This window comes from Juglans microcarpa x Juglans regia, chromosome 7S, assembly GCF_004785595.1.
Source record: "Juglans microcarpa x Juglans regia isolate MS1-56 chromosome 7S, Jm3101_v1.0, whole genome shotgun sequence".
In the NCBI taxonomy this organism is placed as follows: Eukaryota; Viridiplantae; Streptophyta; class Magnoliopsida; order Fagales; family Juglandaceae; genus Juglans; species Juglans microcarpa x Juglans regia.
The window spans coordinates 11,059,496-11,087,175 of NC_054607.1; the positions used below are offsets into that span (position 1 = coordinate 11,059,496).

Genomic DNA, 27,680 nt, shown 5'->3' on the forward strand with positions numbered 1-27,680 from the left:
ATGGAATTAAACTATGTTTAGACATAAACTTTAAAGATTTAAAAATTCAAATGGGCTAAACGATTATACCACAAAGTAGAAGACTTAACAATATAAGCAGAATCAAAACTTATTTTATTAATACTTAGTTTAAACATCTCATCACAAGAGTACCATTTTTCAATAAATACTCCCCCTTTGGATATAATTACATTACATTATCAGACTCGATTACAGTCTTGACACCCTTCTTACAAAGCAAATTTGCAGATACAAAATTTTTCTTTATTTCTGGGACATGAAGAATGTTGACAAGAATAAGTTTTTTCCCAAAAGTGAATTGAAGTTCCACAGTTCCGTTTCCCACAACTTTTGTAGAGTTGTGATTTCTCATTAGTACTACATATTCATCTGCTGCATGTTCATAATTTTTGAATTGACATCTCTGATTGCAAACATGAACAGTAACGCCTGAATCATACCACCAATCAGAAGACTTGGTTGCTGTAGCCATATTTAACTTTGTAATCATGCTAATGTGCATTTCAGAGACCATGACCACAATTTCCAAAGTCTCATTTTCGATTAGATTTGCACTATCGGGATTGCCACTTTCTTTCTTGTATTTCTTCTTGTACCTGCATTCACGCTTAAAGTGCCCATTCTTTCCACAATTGTAACAAGTTTTTATTTTCTTGGACTTGTCACCATTGTTGGAAAAGTCATTATATTTTCTCTTGTTTCCTCCCAAATTACCTTGATACTCATTTTTCTTATCAACAGAGTTCACTTTAGAGCTATTTTGAGAAAATGATTTTTTATCACGAATTCGAGTTTCCTCTTCATTTCGTAAATGTTTTTGAATTTGCTCTGTAGTGAAATGTTCTGTTTTGTGCTCAAGTTTCTTTCTATAATTATTCCAACTTGGAGGAAGTTTGGCAATAATAGCCCCAACTTGCAAAGGTTCAGAAACTTCAACATTAATATCTCAAATTTTATTCACCAAAACTTACAATTTATAGACTTGATCCATCAAAGAAGTATAATCATCATTGTAAATTCAAAAAAATTCATAACAAGGAATTTATCCGTACCTTGCTTTTTGGTTCTATACTTTTAATTCCAATGCCTCGCCAAATTTCTTTTGGTGACTTGATTGATGTAAACAAGTCGTAGAGACAATTAGAAAGTGTATTTAAAATGTATCCTCTACATACCACTTCATCTTCTTTGCATTTCTTGCGTTCCGCCTTGATTTGATCATTATCGTCAGATTTGGGTTCTGGAAGTAATGGTAAGTTTGAATCCAAAACATATGAAATCTTCAACTTAGTAAGAATGAACATCAACTTATCTTTCCAGTGAGTAAAATTCGTTCCATCAAACCTATTACTGTGACAAAGTCTTGATTCATCATCTTGAAAGTCGTCATATCAGATTCTAATCCCGTTGAGATTATCACCTTAAAATTGTTGAAGAAAATTGTGCGGATACAGTAATCTAAAAAATAAATGCAACTTTGAGGCGTATAGAACACTATCCTTAAGGTGATAATTTTTCTCACTCGAAAAAAGTTTGCTACTGGGTTACAAGCAATTCACCTCTAGGATAGAACAAAGTCACCAACTGCAAATAGCAATTCTGAAGTTTTTCCTTCAGAGTTTGTTTACAAAATTTTGTAAGTGACTGAAAATACAGGAGAATAGAATGTTAAAATTCGTGGGTCTTATCCTCTATTTATAGAGAATGAAGTGGCACCACGTAAAATATCACAGCTCTTAACTTGTGACTTTTCAACTAGTAGTTACTGGTTGAAAGGTCATGATGTTTCACTTAAAGGCCAAAGGGTATGCCTAGCCTAGTGGTTAGGCACCTCCCTTGTGTAAGGGAGGGTATTTTTTCTAGTCTTCAGAAGTGCATTTTCAATTAAATTGATTTTTGAAGCATTGCACCCTATCAAAGTTTCTATTCGGCCCATGTGTAAGCACCCAAGTGTTGTGACTGTTTGTCCCACGTGCAAGGCTTGGCCGGCCTGATCCGTTTGTCGGGTCAAGAAAGAGCAATCAAACTCCAAAGGCTGAACTCGATCAATCAAACTCCAACATGGAGTAAGCATGCACTCAATGAGAGGAAGAGAAAAAAGAACTAGCTTAAGAATTTTCTCACACTCAAGCACTTAGATCACTCTCTAATCTATCCAAGTTCAGAAAAATAATAAAAAAGATAATCATCTAGTCAAAATCCCCATCATAAATATTTTGGTCAGTATTTCATCTGCAGTAGGACTCTGTTGGGAACAACTCTGCTAAGCATCTGTTTACACCTGGTGCTAAGTCTTCTCAGCTGATATAGATTTCTTCAACTGGATAATTCCTGACTTTTCGAACTTCAGTTGTACACACTCTTGACTTATTTAAACCATTATCTAATAACTTCTTGACACAATTCAAATGTTTATCGATAAAGATAAAATACTTTACATTCATCCAACAAACTTAACAAAAAATCTATATCAATCTAGTCACCTAGTCTTAGCCAAAAACTTGCATTTACAACTTACCTCGCCTGCAGTTCATAGTTTATAGTCTTCCTTATGACTCGCAAAGGTCTCTAATAATGCTTCACAATCATCTCTCGAGGAAGATGATCCCATGACTTGCAAATTTTTAGTTTCATTATTGCAAAAATCATAATAATAATCAGAATTTGACTGAACAATCCCTCTTTACTGCGGGAAAGAAGTTCGAATTGTAATATTGGCGAGATCTTGTGGTTCTTGAGATTACTCTACGATCCTACTCAGTTAAAGTGGCTTACAAATAAAATCATGTGCTTATGGTGGCACACATTTTCTTAGGACTCGAAATGAGTGGCAGCTAACAAAGCCGATCGACGTCTAACTATAAAGTGATTACACAAAAATCATCCCACAAATTGATGTGGCTTGATATGGTTTGTCAGATTGTAAAGTTATTTTTATTATAAAACAGATCTGATGGATCATATGAAACCACATCAGTTTGTGGGATTACTTTTGTGTAACCCCTCTGTGGCTGTATATATATCTATTATCTATATAATTTTTGAAATATTCTCTTATTTATCGAACCACCTCAGCATTATTCCAAACTTGTAATCTTCCTTATGACTCGCAAAGGGAATATAGCACTAGTCAGTCAAATCTTGAGGGCGATCCCATGACTAGCAAGTGTTTTTTTTTTTTTTTTTTGTTGTTGTTTATTCATATGTTTTCTTGTTTTGAGGTTGGTTCAAACAATATTCCATATTATCTCTTAATCCACCATGATTTGAAAGAATTTGTACAAACATTCACTCCTTACTATAGGAACAAAGTTAGGATCGAAGGGGAAACAAACAAAAGTGTGTTTCCCATTAAATGATCTTTAACTAGTAAGCAATACTTGAGAGAGGATGAGAGGCTGCATTTTCTTATATAGACACCTTTGTTTTTTGTTTTCAACCTTCAATATCTTCGTTCCGAGGGAACTCATGCAAAGACTAATTAAGTCTATATTTTTTTGTTCTCTTCCATGCATTATTATAGTTGTGGAAATATTTTCAAAATAATATATATAATATTGATTATTAATAATATTTTGGGAATTTATTTTTGGAAGTTATGAACTATTTTGGGAAGAGAGAAATTAAGGAAAGTTCATAAGTTATTGCTTATGGTTGTAATATTTTGGGTCTGTATTACAAGTCAAATTAGATACTTGGCTTGGTGGTATAGAACACTTGAATTGATCAAGTCGGTAGAGGTTTGAAACACAATAAAATACCATTTTTAATGTTTATTGTGAAAAATGGGCTGGGACATAGTCAGCCCATGCATCTGGGCATGCGGCCCAACAACACAAGGCACAGTAGCACGCTAGCCCATTTGCGTGCGGTGTTTGGCACACAAGTGCTTGCAAATAAGAATGCAAAAAGTCGCACTGCTTGGGACTCGAACTTGGGCAAACCGGAGGGTAGGAAGCAACGTGACTGTTGGACTAGGTCCAACAATTGTGTCACTTGGTAATAGGCATAATATATATACCTGTTCAGATCAGATTTCAGAAAAATGAAAAGTTACAACTTTTCGTTCACATCTTTTGGCCCTCTATAAATAGACCCATTGGCCTATGAATATAAAGGGAGAATCATAGTGTTCAAGAAGGCAATTTCAAAATTCTTTCTCTCCCAAAAGTTTTCATTTCTTCAAAACTCGTTATTAGGATCTGTTCATTTTGCAAAGAACAGATTTCTAATCTCTTGGTTGAATAACAAAATCTGAGGGTATTCGGGGTCTAATTTCAGGTGTGCATAACGCAGTTAAACAAACAGAATTTTTTTGGGCTTCATTGTATCTTGGAGGCAAATTCACTTATAACCTGTGTGCATACTATTATTGGTGGGTGCCAATATTGTCTTAAGGAAAGTGACATTCGTAACGCGCCTTAAAGCAAACTTTTCTCTCACTATTTTTTGTTTTGCAGCCCCTTTTGAACCAACAATCTTAAGACAATATTTGATTATTAATGGCGCATAGTTTGAGAGAGTTTGTTTCAAATTTTGTAAAACTCGAATGCTTTGATGGAGCTAATTTTCGACGTTGGTAAAAGAAAATGTACTTCCTCTTGGCTAGTCTTAAAGTGGTGTATGTTCTAACCACTCCTACGCAATCTGTAAATGAGGATGAGACAATTGCTCAAAGTTGGGCAAGAATCAAGTGGGAACAAGATGACTACATCTGCAATGCAATGTTTGACACATTGTTTGATGCTTACCAGAACAAAGCAACAGCCAAGGATCTGTGGGACGCACTTGAGGTTAAGTATCTCTTAGAAGATGCTACAAGTAAGAAATTTTTAGCTACCAAAATTTTCAGTTATAAAATGGTAGACTCTAGGCCTGTTGTTGAACAATTCAATGAGATTTTACATATTCTTAATCAATTCTCTCAACATGAGATGAAAATGGATGAATCCATATAAGTTTCATCCATTATTGATAAACTTTCTCAATCATGGAAAAACTATAAAAGAAGTTTGAAACATAGAAGGAAGGAAATGTCTCTAGAAGAATTAGGCTAACATCTTCGTATAGAAGAAGAGATTAGGCTTAGAGACATTAATGAAGAGTGTGACTCTTTGACTTCCAACATGCACATGGTAGAGGAAGGAAAGACCCACAAACCCGAACAACCCAATGAATCCAAATATGAAAACAGGAAGCTAAAGAATAATTTTGGAAGAAAACAAAGTCACTTCCAAAATGAGAATTAGAAGAATCTGGGAGTAAGTTGCTTCCATTATGGAAAACAATGACATTACAAAAGAGACTATCATTTTCTTAAAAAGGAAAGACGGGACTCTGGTTCTATAGAGAATTATGAGGCCATGATCTCTGAGACTAATACTCTTGAAGGAGATAACTCTTGGTGGATTGACTCAGGAGCAACAAGGCATGTCTGTAAAGACAGGAGCCTCTTCAATAGGTATGAGCCAATAGAAGATGGCTATGTTCTGTACATGAGGAACTCGTCCGCTGCCATAATTAAAGGCAAATGGACAATAAAAATGGAGTTTATATCCGGAAAAGTTTTTACTCTCAAAGAAGTATATTATGTACCAGAAGTTAGAAAGAATCTTGTATCTGGCAGTCTTCAGAATAAGTTTGGGTTTAAATTGGTTTTTGAGTCAGAAATTTGTACTGACCAAAAACGGTAATTTCGTGGGGAAGGGATATCTAAGCGAAGGCATGTTCAAACTTGATATTAATAATTAATTTAATATTTTGTTTAATTTCTATTATTAATATGACAATATTGTTTAGAAAACATTAATGTGCTAGATGCCTAGAAATGATATGATTTAATTTATGAATATGCATGCAAACAAATAAAAAAAATTGTGACTTATATATATGATTTTTCTATATATTGCTATGCTTATATAATGCATTCAAACAACCATGTTAATTGAATAGTTGTACAAAGCATTTTATGGCAATTGAGAAATATCATGGATTATGGTATTGAGTACAACGGGTTTCCTTCAGTTACAGAAGGAGGTTTCCTTCGGTTATAGAAGGAATATAAATGCCAATTGGGAACAGAGCATGATAATCAAATCAACCAGTGGATGGATATTTACCCTTAGTGGAGGAGTAATCTCCTTAGATCAAAGAAACAAGCATGCATATCTTACCCAATCATGACGACTAAGTTTATAGCATTGGCTTCTTGTACCAAAGAAGTAGAGTGGCTAAGAAATTATTTATAGAGATCTCGGATTTGACAAAAAGCAATGCCACCAATGTCTTTGTGTTGTGACAGTGAGACTATATTGTCATGGGCCTAAGCCATATATATAATGGCAAGTCTAGGCATATTAAGGCAATTACTCACAGATAGAGTAATTACGATTGATTTTCAAAATATTGCTGGAACTAGCATATCCATTAATTAAAGAACTTGCAAGAGATTTGATGTGGGACATCAAAGGGATGGGTTTAAAGCCAAAACAATAAAATCACCAATAATGGAAACTCAACTCAACTCTTGAACATATCATGACTTGAGTTCAATGAGCAAAGTATATTATATGTTCGTGGTTTGCAAGCACTATGATATTAAAATTAGTTTTCAAACTAATTTACTATCCCAAGGTTTTAACTGCTTGGTACTGTAATGAAAAGGAGAGGTTGAGCAATAAGCTCTTAATAGACTTATAACATAGTTATGTTAAAGTGTTTAGTTACAGGACACTTTCGATAAGTCTACCTATATGAGTGTCGAGGGTGATGCCGCCTCCTATGCGAATTAGGCTTTGTCTCTATAGTGCTCATGAAACCAGGATATAGACACAAGATCAATCCACGTGTCGGCTTTTATGAACTACCCAAAGAGAAGAGAATTTATATGTGAGATATATTCGGCTAATCGTATAGAATCGCTAGTTCAAAGCATGTCTACCATGCCGCTCTGGTTAGCTTTGATGTATTTTCACTATGTGAAGGTTTAAGTCCAAAAGACACCTTCATTTATGTATAAGTTTTCCTATTCTAACCAGCATATATTTTGAAAATGGTGGAGGATTGTTGGAAATATTTTCAAAATAATATATATAATATTGATTATTAATAATATTTTGGGAATTTATTTTTGGAAGTTATGAATTATTTTGGAAAGAGAGAAATTAAAGAAAGTTCATAAGCTATTGCTTATGGTTATAATATTTTGGGAAAACAGGCTGGGACAAAGTCAACCCCAAAGCTTTTTAAATTCTCTATGAATTTAAAGGGAGAATCATAGTGTTCAAGAAGGCAATTTCAAAATTCTCTCTTTCCCAAAAGTTTTCATTTCTTCAAAATTTGTTATTATGATCTGTTCATTTTACAGAGAACAGATTTCTAATCTCTTGGTTGAATAACAAAATTTGAGGGTATTCGTGGTCTAATTTTCATGTGTGCATGAGACAGTTAGACAAACAGGCTTGTTCTGGGCTTCATTGTATCTTGGAGGCAAATTCGCTTGTAACCCGTGTGCATATCATTATTGGTGGGGGCGAATATTGTCTTAAAAAAAGTGACATTCATAACGCGCCTTGAAGCAAACTTTTCTCTCTCTATTTTTTGTTTTGCAGCCCCTTTTTGAACCAACAATAGCTACACATCATTTTAGAGGGGTGACTTAGAAATTTTGGGCCTATGAATAGTCTCTTCTAGTATTATCACTCTCTCTCTGGTTTAACTTACCCAGCAGTTCATTGTATTTAGTCTTCCTTATGAGTCGCAAAGGTCATCTAATAATGTTGGTCAGTCAACTCTCATAGGCGATTTTTAGTTTCATGGTGCAAAAAGAAGGCAGGAAAGTGAGAAGTGTGAGGAGTGACATAAAGTTAATTTCCTCACCTATCTCTTATAAGGACACGATAAAATGGATCTGAGATCTGAAGTTAAGGAAGGGGGACTTCAAGACTTCTGAGCGATGATTACGAGAGAACACAGAGCACATTCTTCAACTTTCAGACGGGAAACTCCAACTTGATCATTTGTATAGTGAGCTACAAGAGACGGTAAAATACTCCCCATTTATAGTGGATCTGCACCCATATGACCTGTTGACGTAGCCTTGTGCCGAACTATGTAAATCTGGGTCTTGTTCACCCTCTATATTTGCTGTATTTATCTTCTATTTACTACAATAGATGTACATACGGACACTGTACAGCCACTTCGGACCACCATCGTGGGCTTCAAACAATACGGATCGAGGCCTGAATCGTCACCGTGGGCCGGGAATAACTCATTCTCTTGTTCATGCCTGTTGTGCGATTTTTGGCATTAACAAATGTGATCCCATGACTTGCAAATTTGTAGTTTCATGATTGCAAATGTTGACCTGATTGTTTCTAGGTTTTCAGATAATAAGTATTATCTCTTAATTGAAATAGTTACTCACCAAGCGTTTATGGCATTTTACGATCATTTAAAAATTAGGATTTGCCTGAACAAAGTTAGAATTTTAATATTGGCGAGATCTTGTGGTTCTTTGAAATTTGAAGATATATATATATATATATATATATATTAAAAATGTTAACTGTTCTTAAGAAAACTTAAAAAAACCTTATTTTTCCATGTATTAGCTATTAATATACTAGAAATTATGAAATTTAAAAAAAAAAACTGACAAAATGAGTTTTGCAGTAAGATTATAAGCAAAATTAGAAGTACATATAGTACACTACTATATTCATACATATATATGTGGGTTTACTATATATACTATTGGTTTTATTTTAAAGAAATACTGTTTTCAAAAACTAAATTTTATAAAATGGGAGTGCTTTCCATTTGGGCAAAGAAAGATAAAAATACAAAATTTTATCATCCTCAATACACTCAATTAAAAACGAACTTTTTCATATTTGTACTATCAATTTCCGTTGTTTTAATCATTCTATTATAAATCCATTAGATTGACTAATGAAGCTCCTGCCACGTGGCTCATAGTCCTCATCATCGCTAATAAGATTATACATGTGTTACATTAAATATTAATAAAACGATGAAAAAATGAATAATACTTAAAAGTAAAATTAAAAAATTAAAAATTTAGAAGATAAAAAGGTCTAAATTTCTAATAATAATAATAATAATAAAAGGGTAGTGATAGGGTTACTACCCTATTACTACCAATCTACTACCCAAGAGTATTTTAAGTTTTTTTTATTTTTTTATCATTTTATTTTAAGTATTTTTTTAATATCCTTAGTCACTAAGAAAAAAATAAAAAAATATATAACTTTACTAATACTCACTTCCTTAATCATTAAGTAAAATAAAAAATTAAAAAAAAAATCAAATACAAATTGGGTAGTAAATGGCCGGTAGTAGTAGAGTAGTAACCCTATCATTATTCAAAATAAAAATAAATATCATATCAACAAGTATGACTGAAAAATTGAAAATGAAAAAATTTCTAAAAACTGAACCCTAAACATTTATTACGTAAGAGTAGGGGTGTAACCGGTCCGGTCCGGTCTGGTTTTGGACAAAATTTAGGACCGAACCGGTATGTACTGATTTTGTATTTTTTAAAATCAACTATGCACCGGTTACCCTCCTAAACCGGTATCTCTGGTTTTACTGGTTTCCGGTCTGGTCCGGTCTAGTTTTCTGGTTTTCTACTAAAAAAATCCATATACACAAACTATCAAATACATATAAAACACACAATCCGCTTTACAATGCAATCCATATACACAAACTATCAAACACACATATAAAACATCCAATCTGTTTTACAATGCAATCCATATACACAAACTATCAAAAACACATATAAATTCAAATGTTTAGTTATTTTCGGAAGTTTCAAATGTTCCAATACACTGACACACAGACACACACATACATATACATAAAAACAAACACACACAGACACACAAAAACACATAAAAATTCAAAAACGTTAATCCATATACACAAACACAGACTTCTAGTTCACGCATATGGAGAGGGGTGATTACAGAAGCTTCCCATCAACAATAAACTGCACTTTCAGGTAATTTTACAATCACAATCACAAAATCCTAATGATTCATATAACTTGAATTAATTTCAAATAACTTGAATAAGTGAAATGAAAAAAATAATGGAAAAAGATTATCGTGAGGAATCGAAGAAAAGAGATGTGAGGTGAGGCCGTAAGTCCATGCGGGGAGGTTCGACAACGACAATGATTCCGTGAGCTCACGGTATGTGCGACGGCCGGTGAGGGGAGGTAGAGAGACGAAGAGTGAGGTAGAGAGACAGAGATGAGAGGGCAGAGTAGAGGCAGAGACTAGAGAGGTGGAGACGAGAGACGAGAGTGAGGAGAGGCCGTAAGTCCATGAGGGGAGGTTCGACGACGACAATAGTGATGCCATGAGCTCACGGTATGTGCGACAGTCGGTGAGAGGAGGTAGAGAGACGGAGACGGGAGGGAGACTAGAGAGGCGGAGACGAGAGTGAGGAGAGGGGCGCCGTTTGAAATTGTTTTAGGGTTTATGCCTTATGGTATAGAAGGGAATTGTGAGAGGAAACGACGTCGTTTCCTTTAATTTCTACTTTCAATTTTTTTTTAAATGATAATTAAAATTTTTTTTGATGGTTTGGGAAATTGATAATTATAATTTATATATATTTGTAATACCTTTAATACATAGTTAATAGTTATAGACTATAGTGATTTGGTTATAGTGATTTAGTTATAGTGATTACTGATTAGTATAACTATAGTCTATATTAGACTATTATTATTAGTTATATATTAGTATAGCTATATAATATATTAGACTATATGATAGTATTAATATTAGACTATTAGTATAGCTATATATTAGTATTACTTATAGTGATTTAATATAACTATATTAGTATAAGTATAACTATAGTCTACATTAGACTATTAGTATTAGTTAAATAGTTATAGACTTATATATTAGTATAGCTATATAATATATTAGACTATATAATAGTATTAATATTAGACTATTAGTATAGTTATATATTAGTATCAATTATAGTGATTTAGTATAACTATATTAGTATAAGTATAACTATAGTCTACATTAGACTATTAGTATAGTTATATATTAGTATCAGTTATAGTAATTTAGTATAACTATAACTATAGTCTATATTAAACTATTAGTATTAGTTAAATAGTTATAGACTTATATATTAGTATAGCTATATAATATATTAGACTATATAATAGTATTAATATTAGACTATTAGTATAGTTATATATTAGTATTAGTTATAGTGATTTAGTATAACTATATTACTATTAGTATAACTATTATATTAGTATAACTATAACTATAGTCTATATTAAACTATTATTATTAGTTAAATAGTTATAGACTTATATATTAATATAGCTATATAATATATAGACTATATAATAGTATTAATATTAGACTATTAGTATAGTTATATATTAGTATTATTTATAAACTATATATTAGTATTAGTTATAAACTTATATATTAGCATAGCTATGTAAATTATTAGATTATATAATAGTATTAATATTAGACTATTAGTATAGATATATATTAGTATTAGTTATAAACTATATATTAGTATAGCTATATAATATATGATCAATTAAATTTTCATTTTTAAATTTAAACTTTTATTTTATAATAACATTATATTATATATAATTATATTAATAGCATATGATCAAACAAATTACAAATATTCATATTTAAGATGAACATTTTATGTTATAATTTATAAATTATAATATGAAATTATTTCATATATGCTATATAATTATATATATTATATATATTATATATAAAAATTTCACATATAATTATACATTATATATAAAACTTATATATATATATATATAATATTTTGTATAATTTTAATTTTGTATAAAACTTATATATAAAATAATAATTTATATTTTTTTTAATCAACCGGTCTGGTCCGGTCCGGGAAATCCTAAAACCGGAACCGGCCGATTTCGGCCTGTTTGCACATTTCAAGAACGAGTCCCGGATTTGATCGGTTTTCCGGTTTAAATTTACACCCCTACTCAAGAGAAGAGATTAGAGTCCGTATTCAATCTAATCTTCTATATATATATATATATATATATATATATATTTGAGTAATGTTATGTACAAGCCTCATACAAGCTCTTGGTAAAAAAGTAGGTCCCGCTAGCAAAAAATAATTTTTTATATTTTTTTAAGATATGGTCTACTTTTTACAAGGGATTACATGAGACTTGTCTATTTGGGACTTGTATAAATTATAGATAGTACAAGACCGCCAACTTTCACATACATATTTCCCCAATTAATTCTCAATCCAAATGAGTAGACACCATATATGGTATGTACTTCTATAATGTAAAGCATGCAATACATTGAGATTACTTTATGTTACAATGTTGGCTTATTTGTAAATGCCAGTTTTGAGACAAGACTAGACAATGTTGGCTACACACTTAATAATTTCTCTATCAGGAAGCGGCCGTGATGCTCGCTTTTATAAGAGTTAATGAGAAATCAATTTTTGATTTGGATTTATAAGAATAGAGGGGAAGAGGGATTTCTTTGGGATAAACTTCCTTGGACACCCCAACAATCTCTTCCACCTCCGTTGCACTGTGTTGCCACCACACGAAGGATTCCTTTAATTGTTGCTTGAAAACCTTGTAATTTTCATGTGTTCGGTAGACCAAATCCTTGAGCTGCAGAAAAGTATTTGCGACCATAATTAATGTTTTTGGTGGCAAATGTGTATTTGCGGCTATTAAAATCGCTGCAAATAAGCATCTCCGAATAAGACTCAACATTATGGCTTACTTTTTCCAGCGACAAAAAACTCGTCTGGAAAAAAAATTTACTTTTGCCTACCCTTGTTAGCCATGGTTGGCACACATTTTGCAATGAAATTTTACACTTTTTGCGATGAAAAAAATCTCCGGAAATAAAAGTATTTCCAACATATTTTTTGTTCATGGGTTTAAGTACTATATTGCCACTTATTTCCGGGGAGTCATCTACGACTTGAAGTGGAGGAAAAAAGTCATTTTTGACAAAAATATGAACTAATTGCGGCAAAACCACTTGTGAGAAAAATGCTAATTTGTTTTATTGCGTGGGAGAGCTTACAAAGGAAAAAACAAGATTCTCATCTTAACGAAACGGCAAATACAATATCTTTCAAGCCAATTACGTACGTACTAAGCATCTGGACTTTAAAGTTTTATTTATTTTTATGTCTTAGTACATTTTACTAAGACTATATGATCTAAAGTACATAGTTTTATGCCATAGCCCAAGTGACATCCACGCCACCGAGATCCTTATTCAGTCCCAAGGCATCCCAAACCGCGCTCGACCCATCGACAACATTATTCCCGCATGGTGGCTGATACGCATGCTCTTTATCACACCCATTGATAGAGTCGCACTCGTCTACCACCTTAGCGTTCACACTTCTTCCATTATTAGCCGTAATCTTGATTATTTTCCCACATCGAGATCCATGCTTATACCACCCTGTTGATAGTGCGACAATGGGACTACTGTTCATATGGTATTGGCCGTTGATAAAGTGTTAAAAATTACATGATTAAGTTGCTAAAATGAACCATATGTTTAACCAAAATATGAATTAAGCACTTAATTATATAGTAAAGTTTAATGCTTGACTCAATGTTAAATTATGACTAATATCTCAAATTTTATTCTAATATTTTTGTTAATAATTGCAGGGCATTGTGGGAAAGTTGTTAAAAATATATGGGTATTCTCGGAATTACCCAACTGACACAGCAACTACAAGGAATGCTTGAAGACTCACGCTATCACACTTTGAACTGAGGGGCAGACATGCGGATAGCAGCTTCCAACAGGCTCTCGCACGCAGTATTGCGTTGCACAGCAGGGGCTGGCTCGAGCAGCTGCACTGCACTGCACAGAAACGCACTCACGCGGACAGAAGCGCACGAAGTGGATCGCAACTCGCAGCAGGCTGGAGCAAAACGCAGGCACTGCAGACGTGAAACGCGGGGAGCTGGAACGAGACTCGGGCTGACTCACGGACGCTCAAAACGCAGGAAAATGGATGCGAAACGGCAGCTGCACTGCACTGCACCGAAACGCACAGCTGAGAGGGCTGAGGGAGGAAGAGAGAGTATAAAGAGAAAGAAAAATTTCATGCGCCGCTCTCGGATTTTTTTGTTTTTATTTTTCGTTTCCGTCTTCCTTTTCCGCAGGATTCTTACTCTGAAACTTTCTTGTTTTTTTCGATTTTATTTTTTTCTGCTGCTGGTTCTTCTTCTTCGGCATTTGGGTTTTCAGCACATTTGGAGACTACAGTATTTTCATTTTGCAATTTTTGTTTAGTGCAGTAATTAGTGATGTTGGATTTTAATCTTCTTGAACATTTTGTTAATCTAGAGATGATAGGCTAGATTTTTAGCTTGGGATTCAATGAGTAACTCATGACAATTTGGGGTTGGATTCTCTTCAATATTTAGTGTTTTTAATGATTAACTTGATGGATTATATTTCAATGTGCATCTAGAAAAGATTAGAGTTCTTTGTTCTTGGTTTAGATCAATTGTAGACGTAAAGGCACAATTGATACTTAAACAAGTAACATGATTTTGATGTTTTTCTTTCACTTTTATAAAATTGTCATATAATTTGTCAAGTAGTTTTGTTAGCATAAAAATGGTGGTTCAATGCTATATCATCCGACCATGATTTTCTAGGAATGAAAAAATGGTTGAGAGAAAATGAAAAGAGAAGTAAATCCATCACCAAATTAGTGGGCGAAAATTGCATCCCAAGTGTTTGTTCCATTGCTTCTTACAAGTTTAAGTCAACTCCCGCACATTTTCTTTAAATCTCTTGATTCTTAGCAATTTTAGAAAAATAGATTCACTGTTATTTTCAGCTTTACTATTGCTTGAGCTTCCCGACAATTTCTCTTATAATTCATTCCACGCTCATTTAGTAAATAGCCCCATTTAGGTGTGAATCTAGTTAGCGGTTAAGTTCTAAAATTTATTCTTTTTTTATTATTATTTTTTTTGTTAATTGCTAACTCATTTAGTTTAATCTTTTCTTATCATTTCAAACTATCGTGTCATTCCAAACGTTAACATGTTGTCTTGCGAAAATGAAATGTTTGCTAAACTCATTGTCCCTGTGAATTCGATCTTGGGATTTACCCTTGTATTACTTTGACAGCTTCTACGCTTGGAAGTCAAAATTAAAAGCTGATCAAGTTTTTGGCGCCGTTGCCGGGGATAACTGGTGTTTATCAGAGCATTCTCATATTGTTGAGAAGACGTTTGTAGTGCTGTGAACCTCTTCACAGCTTGGGTGACATTTTTCTTTATTTTATTTTACTTTATTTTTTTTGTGTTTATTTTGCATACTCTTTTATTTTCTGTTCTTGTTTGTATGACTGGTTGGACTAGAGACCAAACTTCTCGGTTGGTTAGGACAGAATCACAAGCATCTTTTACCTCAGCATCACTTTCTCTTGAGTCATCTTCCGACACTAGTAGTACCATGGCTGAAAATGAGAATCATGATCGGGAAGTAGTGAATCAAAATAGGACACTTAGAGATTATTTGCAACCTGTCAGAACTAGCACACCTTCATGTATAATCCAACCTTTGAATGCAAATGCCTTTAACTTCAAACCTGGAATGATTCCATTAATTCCACATTTTCATGGCATGGATTCCGAGAATCCTTACCTTCATATCAAAGAGTTTGAAGAGGTTTGTTCTACATTCATGGACCGAACTTGCACTGAGGAGGTTATTAGACTAAAGTTGTTTCCATTTTCTTTGAAAGATAAGGCTAAAACATGGCTAAATTCATTGAGACCTAGAACCATAGGCACATGGCAAGAAATGCAAACTGAATTTTTGAAGAAATTCTTTCCAATACATAGGACGAATGCACTTAAAAGACAAATCATGAACTTTACCCAAAAAGATTCTGAAACTTTTTATCAAAGTTGGGAAAGATTCAAAGATCTTTTAAATGCTTGTCCTCATCATGGTTATGAAAATTGGCGTTTGATAAGTTTTTTTTATGAAAGTTTGACACCTAAAATGCGCCAATTTGTACAAACCATGTGTAATGGAGAATTTTTTGACAAAGAGCCTGAGGAAGCATTTGAATATTTTGATTACCTTGCTGAAAATGCTCAATCTTGGGACACAACTGATGTGCATGATAGGTCTAGGCAAGTTGAGTCTGGTCATGGAAAATATACTTTGAAAGAAGATGATGATTTGCGTGCTAAATTAATTTTGTTGTCTAGAAAAATGGAAGCTATGGAATTAAAAAAGGTAAATGAAGTGCATGCTGTCCATAAAAATTCAGAGAAGTGTAGCATATGTGAGGATCATGGGCATTCAACTAATGAGTGTCCCACGATCCCCGCATTCAAAGAGGTATTGTTAGACCAATCTAATGCTGTAAATATGATACAAAAACCATATTCTGGTCCTTATTCTAATTCTTATAATCCAGGATGGAGAAACCACCCAAATTTTGGGTGGAGGAATGACCAGCAAGTAGCTCCAGCAGCCTTGGCTCCGGGACCCTCTCAACTCGCAATTCAAGCACCTCCAATGCAAAAGAGGGGATTTGAAGAGACAGTACAGCAATTGTCAAACACCTTGCAGCAGTTTATGCAAGGTCAAGCAACAATCAACAATCAAAACTCTCAAGCGATAAATGACATTCGGAGCACACTTACAAAGATGACTACGGCATGGAGCTCTCAAGAGAAAGGAAAACTTCCTGCACAACCTCAACCCAATCCACAAAGTCAGCCACCACAAGGGGCAGTTGAGAGTTCAAATGTGAGGCAAGTGAAGGCGGTCACCACTTTGAGAAATGGTAGGGTAGTGAACATTCCGGCTCAAGGTTCAGACAATGCTGGTAAGGTCTCTAAACCTGTACAAAATGAGGCTGAAAATGGTGAGTTTGAACAAAATGAAACTGAAACTGAAAAGATTTCATGTCCTGTACCTGCTCCTTTTCCTCAAAGATTGGTTCCTCTGCACAAAGACAAACACCAATCTGAAATTTTAGAAATATTCAAGCATGTGAGGATTAATATCCCTTTGTTAGATGCTATTCAACAAATTCCTGCATATGCTAAGTTTCTAAAAGATTTGTGTACGGTTAAAAGAAAATTAAATGTGCAAAAGAAAGCTTTTCTTACTGAGCAGGTCAGTGCCATAATTCAGAGCAATACCCCACCAAAATATAAAGATCCCGGTTCACCAACAATTGCTTGTGTTATAGGAAGTTCAAAAATTGGTCAAGCATTGTTAGATCTTGGTTCAAGTGTGAATTTACTGCCTTATAATGTTTATGAGCAACTTGGTTTGGGGGAATTAAAACCAACTCCTATCATTTTACAACTAGCGGATAGGTCTATCAAAATGCCAAGAGGAGTTGTTGAGGATGTCTTGGTTCAAGTGGATAAATTCTTTTATCCCGTTGATTTTGTTGTGTTGGATGTTCACTTGACACCAAAATCTTCTTTTCAAGCTCCTGTGATTCTTGGGAGACCTTTTCTTGCTACTTCAAATGCATTAATAAATTGTAGGAGTGGTGTTTTAAAGTTGAGTTTTGGGAATATGACCCTTGAACTAAACATTTTCAATATTTGTAGGCAACCTCAAGACTTGGAAGATGTACAAGAAGTGAATTTGTTGGAAAGCATCCTTGAGGAGGAGACTTATTTGGCATACCAGCCCACTAACCTGCTGTTTGAGTTAGAAAATTTTTGTGAACTCCTCCCTGATGACACCCCCATTGATGTTTCTCATGTTTTTAATGCAGAAAATAAATTGGAGACTAAATGGAGGCCAAAGATTGAGCAACTCCCACCGTTGACAGCACATGAAGTTCCAATACTAGAGCTGAAGCCATTGCCAAGTGACTTGAAATATGCATTTTTGGGACCGGACAGCACCTTTCCAGTGGTGATTTCAGCCCAACTCTCTCATGACCAAGAAGGGAAATTGATGGAAGTCTTAAAGCAACACAAAGGTGCCATTGGGTGGAAAATCGCAGATATAAAAGGTATAAATCCTCTTGTGTGCACTCATAGGATTTATTTAGAAGAAAATGCTAAAGTCTCTAGGGAGATGCAAAGGAGATTAAATCCTACCATGAAAGAGGTGGTAAAAACAGAGATTTTGAAATTACTTGACGTGGGAATCATATACCCTATTGCGGACAGCAAGTGGGTAAGTCCCATTCATGTAATACCAAAAAAATCTGGGCTTACCATTGTGAAAAATGAGAAAGATGAACTGATTCCTACTAGGATTTCTACTGGTTGGCGAATGTGTATAGATTATAGGAAGTTGAATGCCGCCACTAGGAAAGATCATTTCCCTTTGCCATTTCTTGATCAAGTGCTAGAAAAAGTTGCGGGTCATGATTTCTATTGCTTTCTTGATGGATATTCTGGTTTTTACCAAATAGAAATAGCCCCCGAAGATCAAGAGAAAACAACTTTTACTTGCCCGTTTGGCACTTTTGCATTTAGAAGAATGCCTTTTGGACTATGTAATGCACCAGCTACTTTCCAAAGATGTATGCTTAGTATTTTCAGTGACATGATTGAAAACTGTTTGGAAATATTCATGGATGATTTTTCAGTGTTTGGCAGTTCTTTTGATACATGTTTGACTAACTTACAAGCTGTTTTAGCCAGGTGTGAAGAGAAGCATTTGCTTCTCAATTGGGAAAAGTGTCATTTCATGGTTCAACAAGGTATAGTTCTTGGTCACATAGTCTCATCAAGAGGTATTGAGGTTGATAAAGCTAAGATTGAACTTATTTCCAAGCTTCCTATACCCAAAACAGTGAAAGAAATCAGATCATTTCTTGGGCATGCTGGGTTTTATAGGCGATTCATTCAAAATTTTAGTTCTATCTCTAAGCCCTTGTGTGAGTTACTTGTGCATAATGTTGCTTTTGAATGGACCTCTTCTTGTCAAGATGCTTTTGATAAGCTGAAAATTTTGCTCACCACAGCCCCTATCATGCAGCCCCCTGTTTGGTCTATTCCTTTTGAGATAATGTGTGATGCTAGCGATGTAGCCATAGGAGCTGTCCTTGGACAGCGTAGAAATAAGTTCCCACATGTCATTTCTTATGCAAGTAGAACTTTAAATGGAGCCCAAAGAAATTATTCTACCACTGAAAAGGAATTGCTTGCTGTAGTTTTTGCATTAGACAAGTTCCGAACTTATATTCTTGGTTCTCCTGTGGTTGTTTTCACTGACCATGCAGCATTAAAGTACTTATTGTCGAAGAAGGATGCTAAACCACGGTTAATCAGATGGATACTTCTTCTACAAGAGTTTGACCTTATCATCAAAGACAAGAAGGGTGCAGAAAACGTGGTTGCCGACCACTTGTCTCGGCTTACATTTGCTGAAAAGGATCACACTATCCCTATCCTTGACACTTTTCCTGATGAACAATTAATGTCAGTTGAAAATTTACCTTGGTTTGCTGACATTGTTAATTTTTTGGTGACAGGACAAACTCCACCCCATTGGAGTGCGCAAGACATACGAAAATTCAAGCATGAGGTGAAGTCATTCTTTTATGATGATCCTTACTTGTTTAAATATTGTTCTGACCAAATCATAAGGAAATGTGTGCCTGATCATGAGATACAAGCTGTTCTTTCTTTTTGTCATAATGAGGCTTGTGGGGGGCACTTTTCTGCAAATAAAACCGTTGCGAAAATTTTACAAAGTGGGTTTTATTGGCCGCGTATGTTTAAGGATGCGTATGATTTTTGCAAAACTTGTGAGCCATGTCAAAAACTAGGCACGATCACCAAGAGAAACATGATGCCTTTACAACCCATCTTGGTCATTGAGATTTTTGATTGTTGGGGGATTGATTTTATGGGGCCCTTTCCATCTTCTTTTGGTTATTTGTATATCCTCGTGGCTGTTGATTATGTTTCTAAATGGGTTGAAGCCATTCCCTGTAAAACAAATGACCATAAGATTGTGCTTAAGTTTTTGAAAGAAAACATTTTTGCTAGATTTGGCATGCCTAGAGCTATTATTAGTGATAATGGAACTCATTTTTGCAACAAACCATTTGCTGCCCTCATGAAAAAATATGGTATACACCATAAAATTTCCACTCCATATCACCCACAAACGAATGGGCAAGTTGAATTAGCTAATAGGGAACTTAAGCACATCTTAGAAAAAACAGTCAACCCCAACAGGAAAGATTGGTCTTTAAGGCTTACTGATGCACTTTGGGCTTATAGGACAGCTTTTAAAACCTCTCTTGACATGTCTCCTTATCGCTTAGTATATGGAAAGGCATGTCATCTCCCCGTTGAGCTTGAACATAAGGCATATTGGGCTATTAAACAATTTAATTTTTCTATTGACCATGCTGGTTCTGTGAGAAAATTTCAGATTTCAGAATTGGATGAGCTTAGGCGAGATGCATATGACAATTCCAAATTATCAAAGGAACGCATGAAGGTATTACATGACAAGCACATCCAAAGAAAGAATTTTGAGCCCAATGAGCAAGTCTTACTTTACAATTCCCGCCTCCATCTATTTCCAGGCAAATTAAGATCGAGGTGGAGTGGGCCTTATGTAGTTAAGGCTGTGTTTCCATATGGAGCTGTTGAGATTACTAATCCTCAAAATGGAAACACCTTCAAAGTTAATGGCCAACGACTTAAACATTTTTTGGCAAAACTTTCACATGAGGATGCTTCCATTCCTTTGGAAGATCCCACTTATTCTCAGGGTCCTTAGCTCATTTTTGTTTTGATTTTTTTTCTTTTCTCTTCTTTTCCTTTTTATTTTTTCTGTTTTTATTTGTTTCAGTTCTATGTTTTTTTTTCCTTTTTCTTTTTCTTTAGTATATCTTTTCAGGATCAGCACTGTTTATTCCTTTATGGTTTCATTTTTACGTTCATAATCCTTTCAGCCATCTCAGGTATTTTCCTTCGACCCTATTTTCTTTCATCCCTCGTTTTATTCATGATTTGCATTGAGGACACTGCCCATTTTTAGTTGGGGGTAAGAGAGCCTTCTTCCGTTAGTCTCTCAAGATTAATAATTGTGGGGTCTGAATATTTGTTGCCACCAAGCTATTATTTTCACACTTCTCTACTTAAGATCAGATAGTTGCAGTTTTGGGCTACACTAATTCCCATTGGTTGGTTTTAAGTTTGACACTTGACCTTGTGATATGTCTTAGCAACTCAAACTTGGGAAAGTTATTCCAAAGCTATTGATTGATGACCTTAATTGACACAAGCAGATACTTTTTGTGGTTTGTTTGATGACAATCAGTGGTTTCTTCTAAGCAACTAGCAAGAACTACAATGAACCATATCTTAATAGCTTAGGAAAAGTGAAAAAAAAAAAAAAAAAAAAAAAAAAAAAAAAAAAAAAAAAAAGGGCACATGAGAAAAGGGGCAAGCTAGAGATCATGCACAAAAAAAAAAAAAAGGTTGTGCAAGTACATTGGAAAAGGCTGCCTATCACCGGGATCTATATATAAAAAAAAAAAAAAAAAAAAAAAAAAAAAAAAAAAAAGGGTCTTTTAAAGTGTGATAGCGTGAAAGCCGCTAATGTAATGGTTTTGAATTGGAGTGAAGACCTTTTGGTTTTTCTTGTAAAAGTTGTTAGGGTGAAACTATTGTGAGAAATCTTGAAACTAACAAATAGAAATCTGTCACACACTTGGTGCACTCAAAGATCTTCAGCTTAAGTACATTTCCCTTGTTTGAGCTCTTGAGAATTTTATAAGCTTTTGTGTTGAGCTAAAACTAGACTTGACTCTATTCTAATGCCCATGATTTCAATATGATTGATCTTTTGTAGAGATTTTTGAATTTAGTACCTCAGACTTGGATCCTACAATATTTTTATCGCACTATTTGCTAGAGACTAGCAAAAAGCTAGTTGGGGGGTGTGATAAAGTGTTAAAAATTACATGATTAAGTTGCTAAAATGAACCATATGTTTAACCAAAATATGAATTAAGCACTTAATTATATAGTAAAGTTTAATGCTTGACTCAATGTTAAATTATGACTAATATCTCAAATTTTATTCTAATATTTTTGTTAATAATTGCAGGGCATTGTGGGAAAGTTGTTAAAAATATATGGGTATTCTCGGAATTACCCAACTGACACAGCAACTACAAGGAATGCTTGAAGACTCACGCTATCACACTTTGAACTGAGGGGCAGACATGCGGATAGCAGCTTCCAACAGGCTCTCGCACGCAGTATTGCGTTGCACAGCAGGGGCTGGCTCGAGCAGCTGCACTGCACTGCACAGAAACGCACTCACGCGGACAGAAGCGCACGAAGTGGATCGCAACTCGCAGCAGGCTGGAGCAAAACGCAGGCACTGCAGACGTGAAACGCGGGGAGCTGGAACGAGACTCGGGCTGACTCACGGACGCTCAAAACGCAGGAAAATGGATGCGAAACGGCAGCTGCACTGCACTGCACCGAAACGCACAGCTGAGAGGGCTGAGGGAGGAAGAGAGAGTATAAAGAGAAAGAAAAATTTCATGCGCCGCTCTCGGATTTTTTTGTTTTTATTTTTCGTTTCCGTCTTCCTTTTCCGCAGGATTCTTACTCTGAAACTTTCTTGTTTTTTTCGATTTTATTTTTTTCTGCTGCTGGTTCTTCTTCTTCGGCATTTGGGTTTTCAGCACATTTGGAGACTACAGTATTTTCATTTTGCAATTTTTGTTTAGTGCAGTAATTAGTGATGTTGGATTTTAATCTTCTTGAACATTTTGTTAATCTAGAGATGATAGGCTAGATTTTTAGCTTGGGATTCAATGAGTAACTCATGACAATTTGGGGTTGGATTCTCTTCAATATTTAGTGTTTTTAATGATTAACTTGATGGATTATATTTCAATGTGCATCTAGAAAAGATTAGAGTTCTTTGTTCTTGGTTTAGATCAATTGTAGACGTAAAGGCACAATTGATACTTAAACAAGTAACATGATTTTGATGTTTTTCTTTCACTTTTATAAAATTGTCATATAATTTGTCAAGTAGTTTTGTTAGCATAAAAATGGTGGTTCAATGCTATATCATCCGACCATGATTTTCTAGGAATGAAAAAATGGTTGAGAGAAAATGAAAAGAGAAGTAAATCCATCACCAAATTAGTGGGCGAAAATTGCATCCCAAGTGTTTGTTCCATTGCTTCTTACAAGTTTAAGTCAACTCCCGCACATTTTCTTTAAATCTCTTGATTCTTAGCAATTTTAGAAAAATAGATTCACTGTTATTTTCAGCTTTACTATTGCTTGAGCTTCCCGACAATTTCTCTTATAATTCATTCCACGCTCATTTAGTAAATAGCCCCATTTAGGTGTGAATCTAGTTAGCGGTTAAGTTCTAAAATTTATTCTTTTTTTATTATTATTTTTTTTGTTAATTGCTAACTCATTTAGTTTAATCTTTTCTTATCATTTCAAACTATCGTGTCATTCCAAACGTTAACATGTTGTCTTGCGAAAATGAAATGTTTGCTAAACTCATTGTCCCTGTGAATTCGATCTTGGGATTTACCCTTGTATTACTTTGACAGCTTCTACGCTTGGAAGTCAAAATTAAAAGCTGATCAGCCGTCGCACTCTGATGCCCCCCCGCCGTCACCGCCTTCGCTGAAATCGTTAAGTTTGAGCCGGGCACGGGTGGAGGATGTCACTGGAGGCGAGCACTTGTACTGAACGTGGGATTTGCCTCCACACACGAGGTTGCCTGAGGGCTGGCAAGTCCCCTTGCTGGGCTGGCCACTACCTCCAGAGCATAGATGAGTCCCGACATCAGGGTCATCGTTGCACTTGCCATTGATGCAAATGAGTTGGCCAGCACAATCATTAAGGGTACGACATGCGCCATTGCAAGAAGAGATCGCATGCGCGAGGAATGGAAGGAATGAAAAAGCACTAACGATAGTGAGAGAAAGGGAAACAAAGAAAAGTGTGTTCGCCATTAAATCCTTAACTAGTAAGCGCTTGAGAGAGGATGAGAGGCTGCATCTTCTTATATAGACCCCTTTCTTTTTTGTTTTCAACCTTCAATATCGTGGTTCCGAGGGAACCCGTGCAAAGACGAAAGTCTATATTTTTTGTTCTCTTCCAAGCATTATTATAGCTACACATAATTTTAGGGGGGTGACTTGGAAATTTTGGGCTTATGAATAGTCTCTTCTAGTACTGTCACTCTCTCTCTGGTTTAACTTACCCAGCAGTTCATTGTATTTAGTCTTCCTTATGAGTCGCAAAGGTCATCTAATATTAATGCTGGTCAGTAAACTCTCGTCGGCCATTTTTAGCGTTTCATGATTGCAAAAATTACAAGGAACGAAGGAACGAAGTTATAAAAATTGTAGTATTGGTGAGATCTCACGGTTCTTGGTATGCACGTCTATATGATGTAAATACATTGATATTACTTTACGATCCTACAAAATTAAAGGGGCTTTTACAAATAAAATCATGTACTTATTCAGGAGGCACACATTTTCTTAGGACTTGAAATGAGTGGCAGCTAACAAGCCGACGTCTGCATATACTATTATCTATATAATTTTTGAAATATTTTGTTATTTATCGAACCACCTCAGCATTATTCCAAACTTGCTCTATGCATGATTGTCACTCTCTTTTAAATTACCGTGTAGTTTCTAGTATTTTAATCTTCCTTATGACTCGCAAAGGGGATCTAGCACGTGCTAGATTTGACTAGTCAGTCAAATCTTCAGTGCCGTCCCGTGACTAGCATTTCTTCAGTGCCGTCCCGTGCCTCATGTACTTATTCAGGAGGCACACATTTTCTTTAGGACTTGAAATGAGTGGCAGCTAACAAGCCGACGTCTGCATATATCTATTATCTATATAATTTTTGAAATATTTTGTTATTTATCGAACCACCTCAGCATTATTCCAAACTTGCTCTATGCATGATTGTCACTCTCTTTTAAATTACCGTGTAGTTTCTAGTATTTTAATCTTCCTTCTGACTCGCAAAGGGAATCTAGCACGTGCTAGATTTGACTAGTCAGTCAAATCTTCAGTGCCGTCCCGTGACTAGCATTTCTTTTGTTTGTTTCATATGTTAACTTGTTTTGAGGTTGGTTACGAGGAACCACTTGGCGCAAAAGGAGACAAATCATTCTTGGAATTGAGTGGTAGGCAAAACATGAAAAATACTCCAATGATCTAAGGAAAGTGATAGTAGGAGATGCAAAGTGTAGCTAGTCTAATATCTATGTGAGCAAGCACCTTGTAGGAGGCTTGGCCGATATGTCCCAAAGCGAGGTGGAGATGATCAGTGTCTCGATCATGGCAGGCAAGCTAGAAAAGTCACATACTGTGAAGGCGAGAACGAAAAGCAGAAGAGGTTGGTGAACTCAGGCAAAGACAAGAATTACTCGCCCAAGACGAGATAGGATTACTTGCCAAGGATGAGCAACGGTCAATGATTGACCAACCAAGACATAGGAATCTTTCGAGATAACACAAAAGGACTCAGAAAGGTGACAGTGTCATACGCAGAGGTGCACACTCCATCTGAAGGGTCACATCCGGAGTGGTTCTGCAATGAAAGGTGAAGGTTTGACAAGTCACATCATCTAACTCAATAGTACGACTTAAGCCAAGCTCAAGGAAAGTTAGAAGACCAAGAGTGTGGTCCATGCTTGGCAATCTGTCTCTGTCATTCCACATTGTGACAAAGAAGGATTAAGGAAAACCCTTACAGTAGATCTGGAGTCAGAGATCCGTCAGAAAGAACATATGATAATCCAACTATATTCGAAAGGCCTAGACGTGGGATGAGATCTCACTTTTGAGACCTCATTCACCTAAGAGCTTTGATTTGGAAAGCAAGGAGTGGAGAGGCAACGAAAGAACTTCCGATGTAGGAAGGTAGGTTAGCTTCTAAGACACTACTGGGTAATGTGGGGTGAATGTTGTTTGTAAGAGGTATTGCATTATCTTTGTAACTTCTCTCCCCATTCTACAAGCATGATAAATATTACAATCATTATGTTTATATCTATATTTATGCATTGATTTTCAATGTTTTGAATGTTTGAATGTTTTTTAACTGTTTTCAATAGATGACCTTGAAACCCCGAGTGTGAACCCATTATCTATGTGTGAGGATGGCTATCTTTGTGTGAGGAGTAGATATCGTGAATCTATACTCATGGGATGGGATGGAGAATTCTCCGAACCTTTCCACGAAATGTTGCCACGTGCTTCATCTGAGAAGGAGGATGCCTTGTGGGGATTGGGTTGGAATGGTATTGTATTTGGCCACACCTGGTAGTCAGGATGTGGGATCCCTCGGTGTATCACATGGTGGTGTCCTCGAGTTGGTTGGTCGGGTAGAAGCATCCCCAGTGTGACAAGTATCTCTAAGTGAGAAGTGTGGTGCCCCCGGCCCCAGCTTGTGGTTTTGGCAACAGCCTGACGCGTGGATGTTGACCACTTGGGTCACACACCCCTCACTTATTGTGACAAGTGTGTGCTTACATATTTAAATAATATGTATAGTTATATACCAGTAAAAAATAAAAAAGACAGTCATAAAAATCTAACTAACAATACTAGAGAAATTTAAATTACATCATAGTCCAAAATATCCATAAGTTAAAAGTCTTCAAAAAGTAGACAAGAGAATATTACTGTCCTCTAATAATTACAACGAGCCAAAAATAAAACTTAATTACAAAGGGGGAATAACCCCGATCGTCATTCTCCTGGTAAAGCCAGACCTCCATACTCGTACCCCTCATTATACCCATCATCTGCATCAAAATCTTTGATTTCGAGGAGTGAAACCGTAGGTGGGGACACCACAGTGAGATTTCACAAAATTTTAGTAAGTAGAACTAAGTCTAACACTCAAAATACATGCAAGTGGAATAGAAATAACGAAAATAAGAAAGATATGCACCATAGTCTCCTCTATGGACCATCCACAAACTTTGGCTCCCTTCATCACACCAAGGGTAACAACCGTGCGTGTGACTTCATAACAAATGATACCCAATTTTGCGCCCAGCGCATTCATGGCCAAGCATCCTCTAGCCTCTACTAGTAGAGAGGCAATGGCGTCGACCAGAGAGCGTTACCGTCTTGCCCGAGCCCGTTGTCGCCCAACGATAATTCAAGGGACACTCAATTTTACACACTATTGAGTGACTAGAGGAGCTCCACCGAGATATTGTCCCATCCTAGCTTGGGGTTGTGATACTCACAAACCCCACATAAAACCCAAATAGTTATTTTATTAATGTACACACCATGGTCTCCCGAATGGACTATCCACACACTCTGGCTCCCTTCGTCACACCATGGATAACGACCGTGTGAGTAACTTTGTAACAAGCGATGTCCAGTTCCGCGCCTAGCGTGTTTGTGGTCAAGCATCCTCTAGTCTCCACTAGCAGGGAGGCAATGATGTTGATCCAAGAGCGTTACTATCTCGCCTGAGCCCGTTGACTCCCAATGACAAATCCAAGGGACGTTGCTCAGTTTTATGTGTTTTCGA

The 27,680-nt window shown here is 35.6% G+C and overlaps 1 protein-coding gene and 1 non-coding gene across 2 annotated transcripts; both read right to left on the reverse strand.

Moving 5' to 3' along the window:
- Positions 1-15,995: 15,995 nt before the first annotated feature.
- LOC121241732 lies at positions 15,996-16,102 on the reverse strand. The gene has a single exon (XR_005935762.1). It is a non-coding gene; the product is annotated as a small nucleolar RNA R71 (small nucleolar RNA).
- A 7,634-nt stretch (positions 16,103-23,736) lies between these two features.
- Positions 23,737-24,111, reverse strand: LOC121240815 (kiwellin-like). Its single transcript, XM_041138344.1, has one exon. It carries the CDS (start codon positions 24,109-24,111, stop codon positions 23,737-23,739), a length of 375 nt encoding a protein of 124 aa, XP_040994278.1.
- Between the last annotated feature and the right edge of the window lie 3,569 nt (positions 24,112-27,680).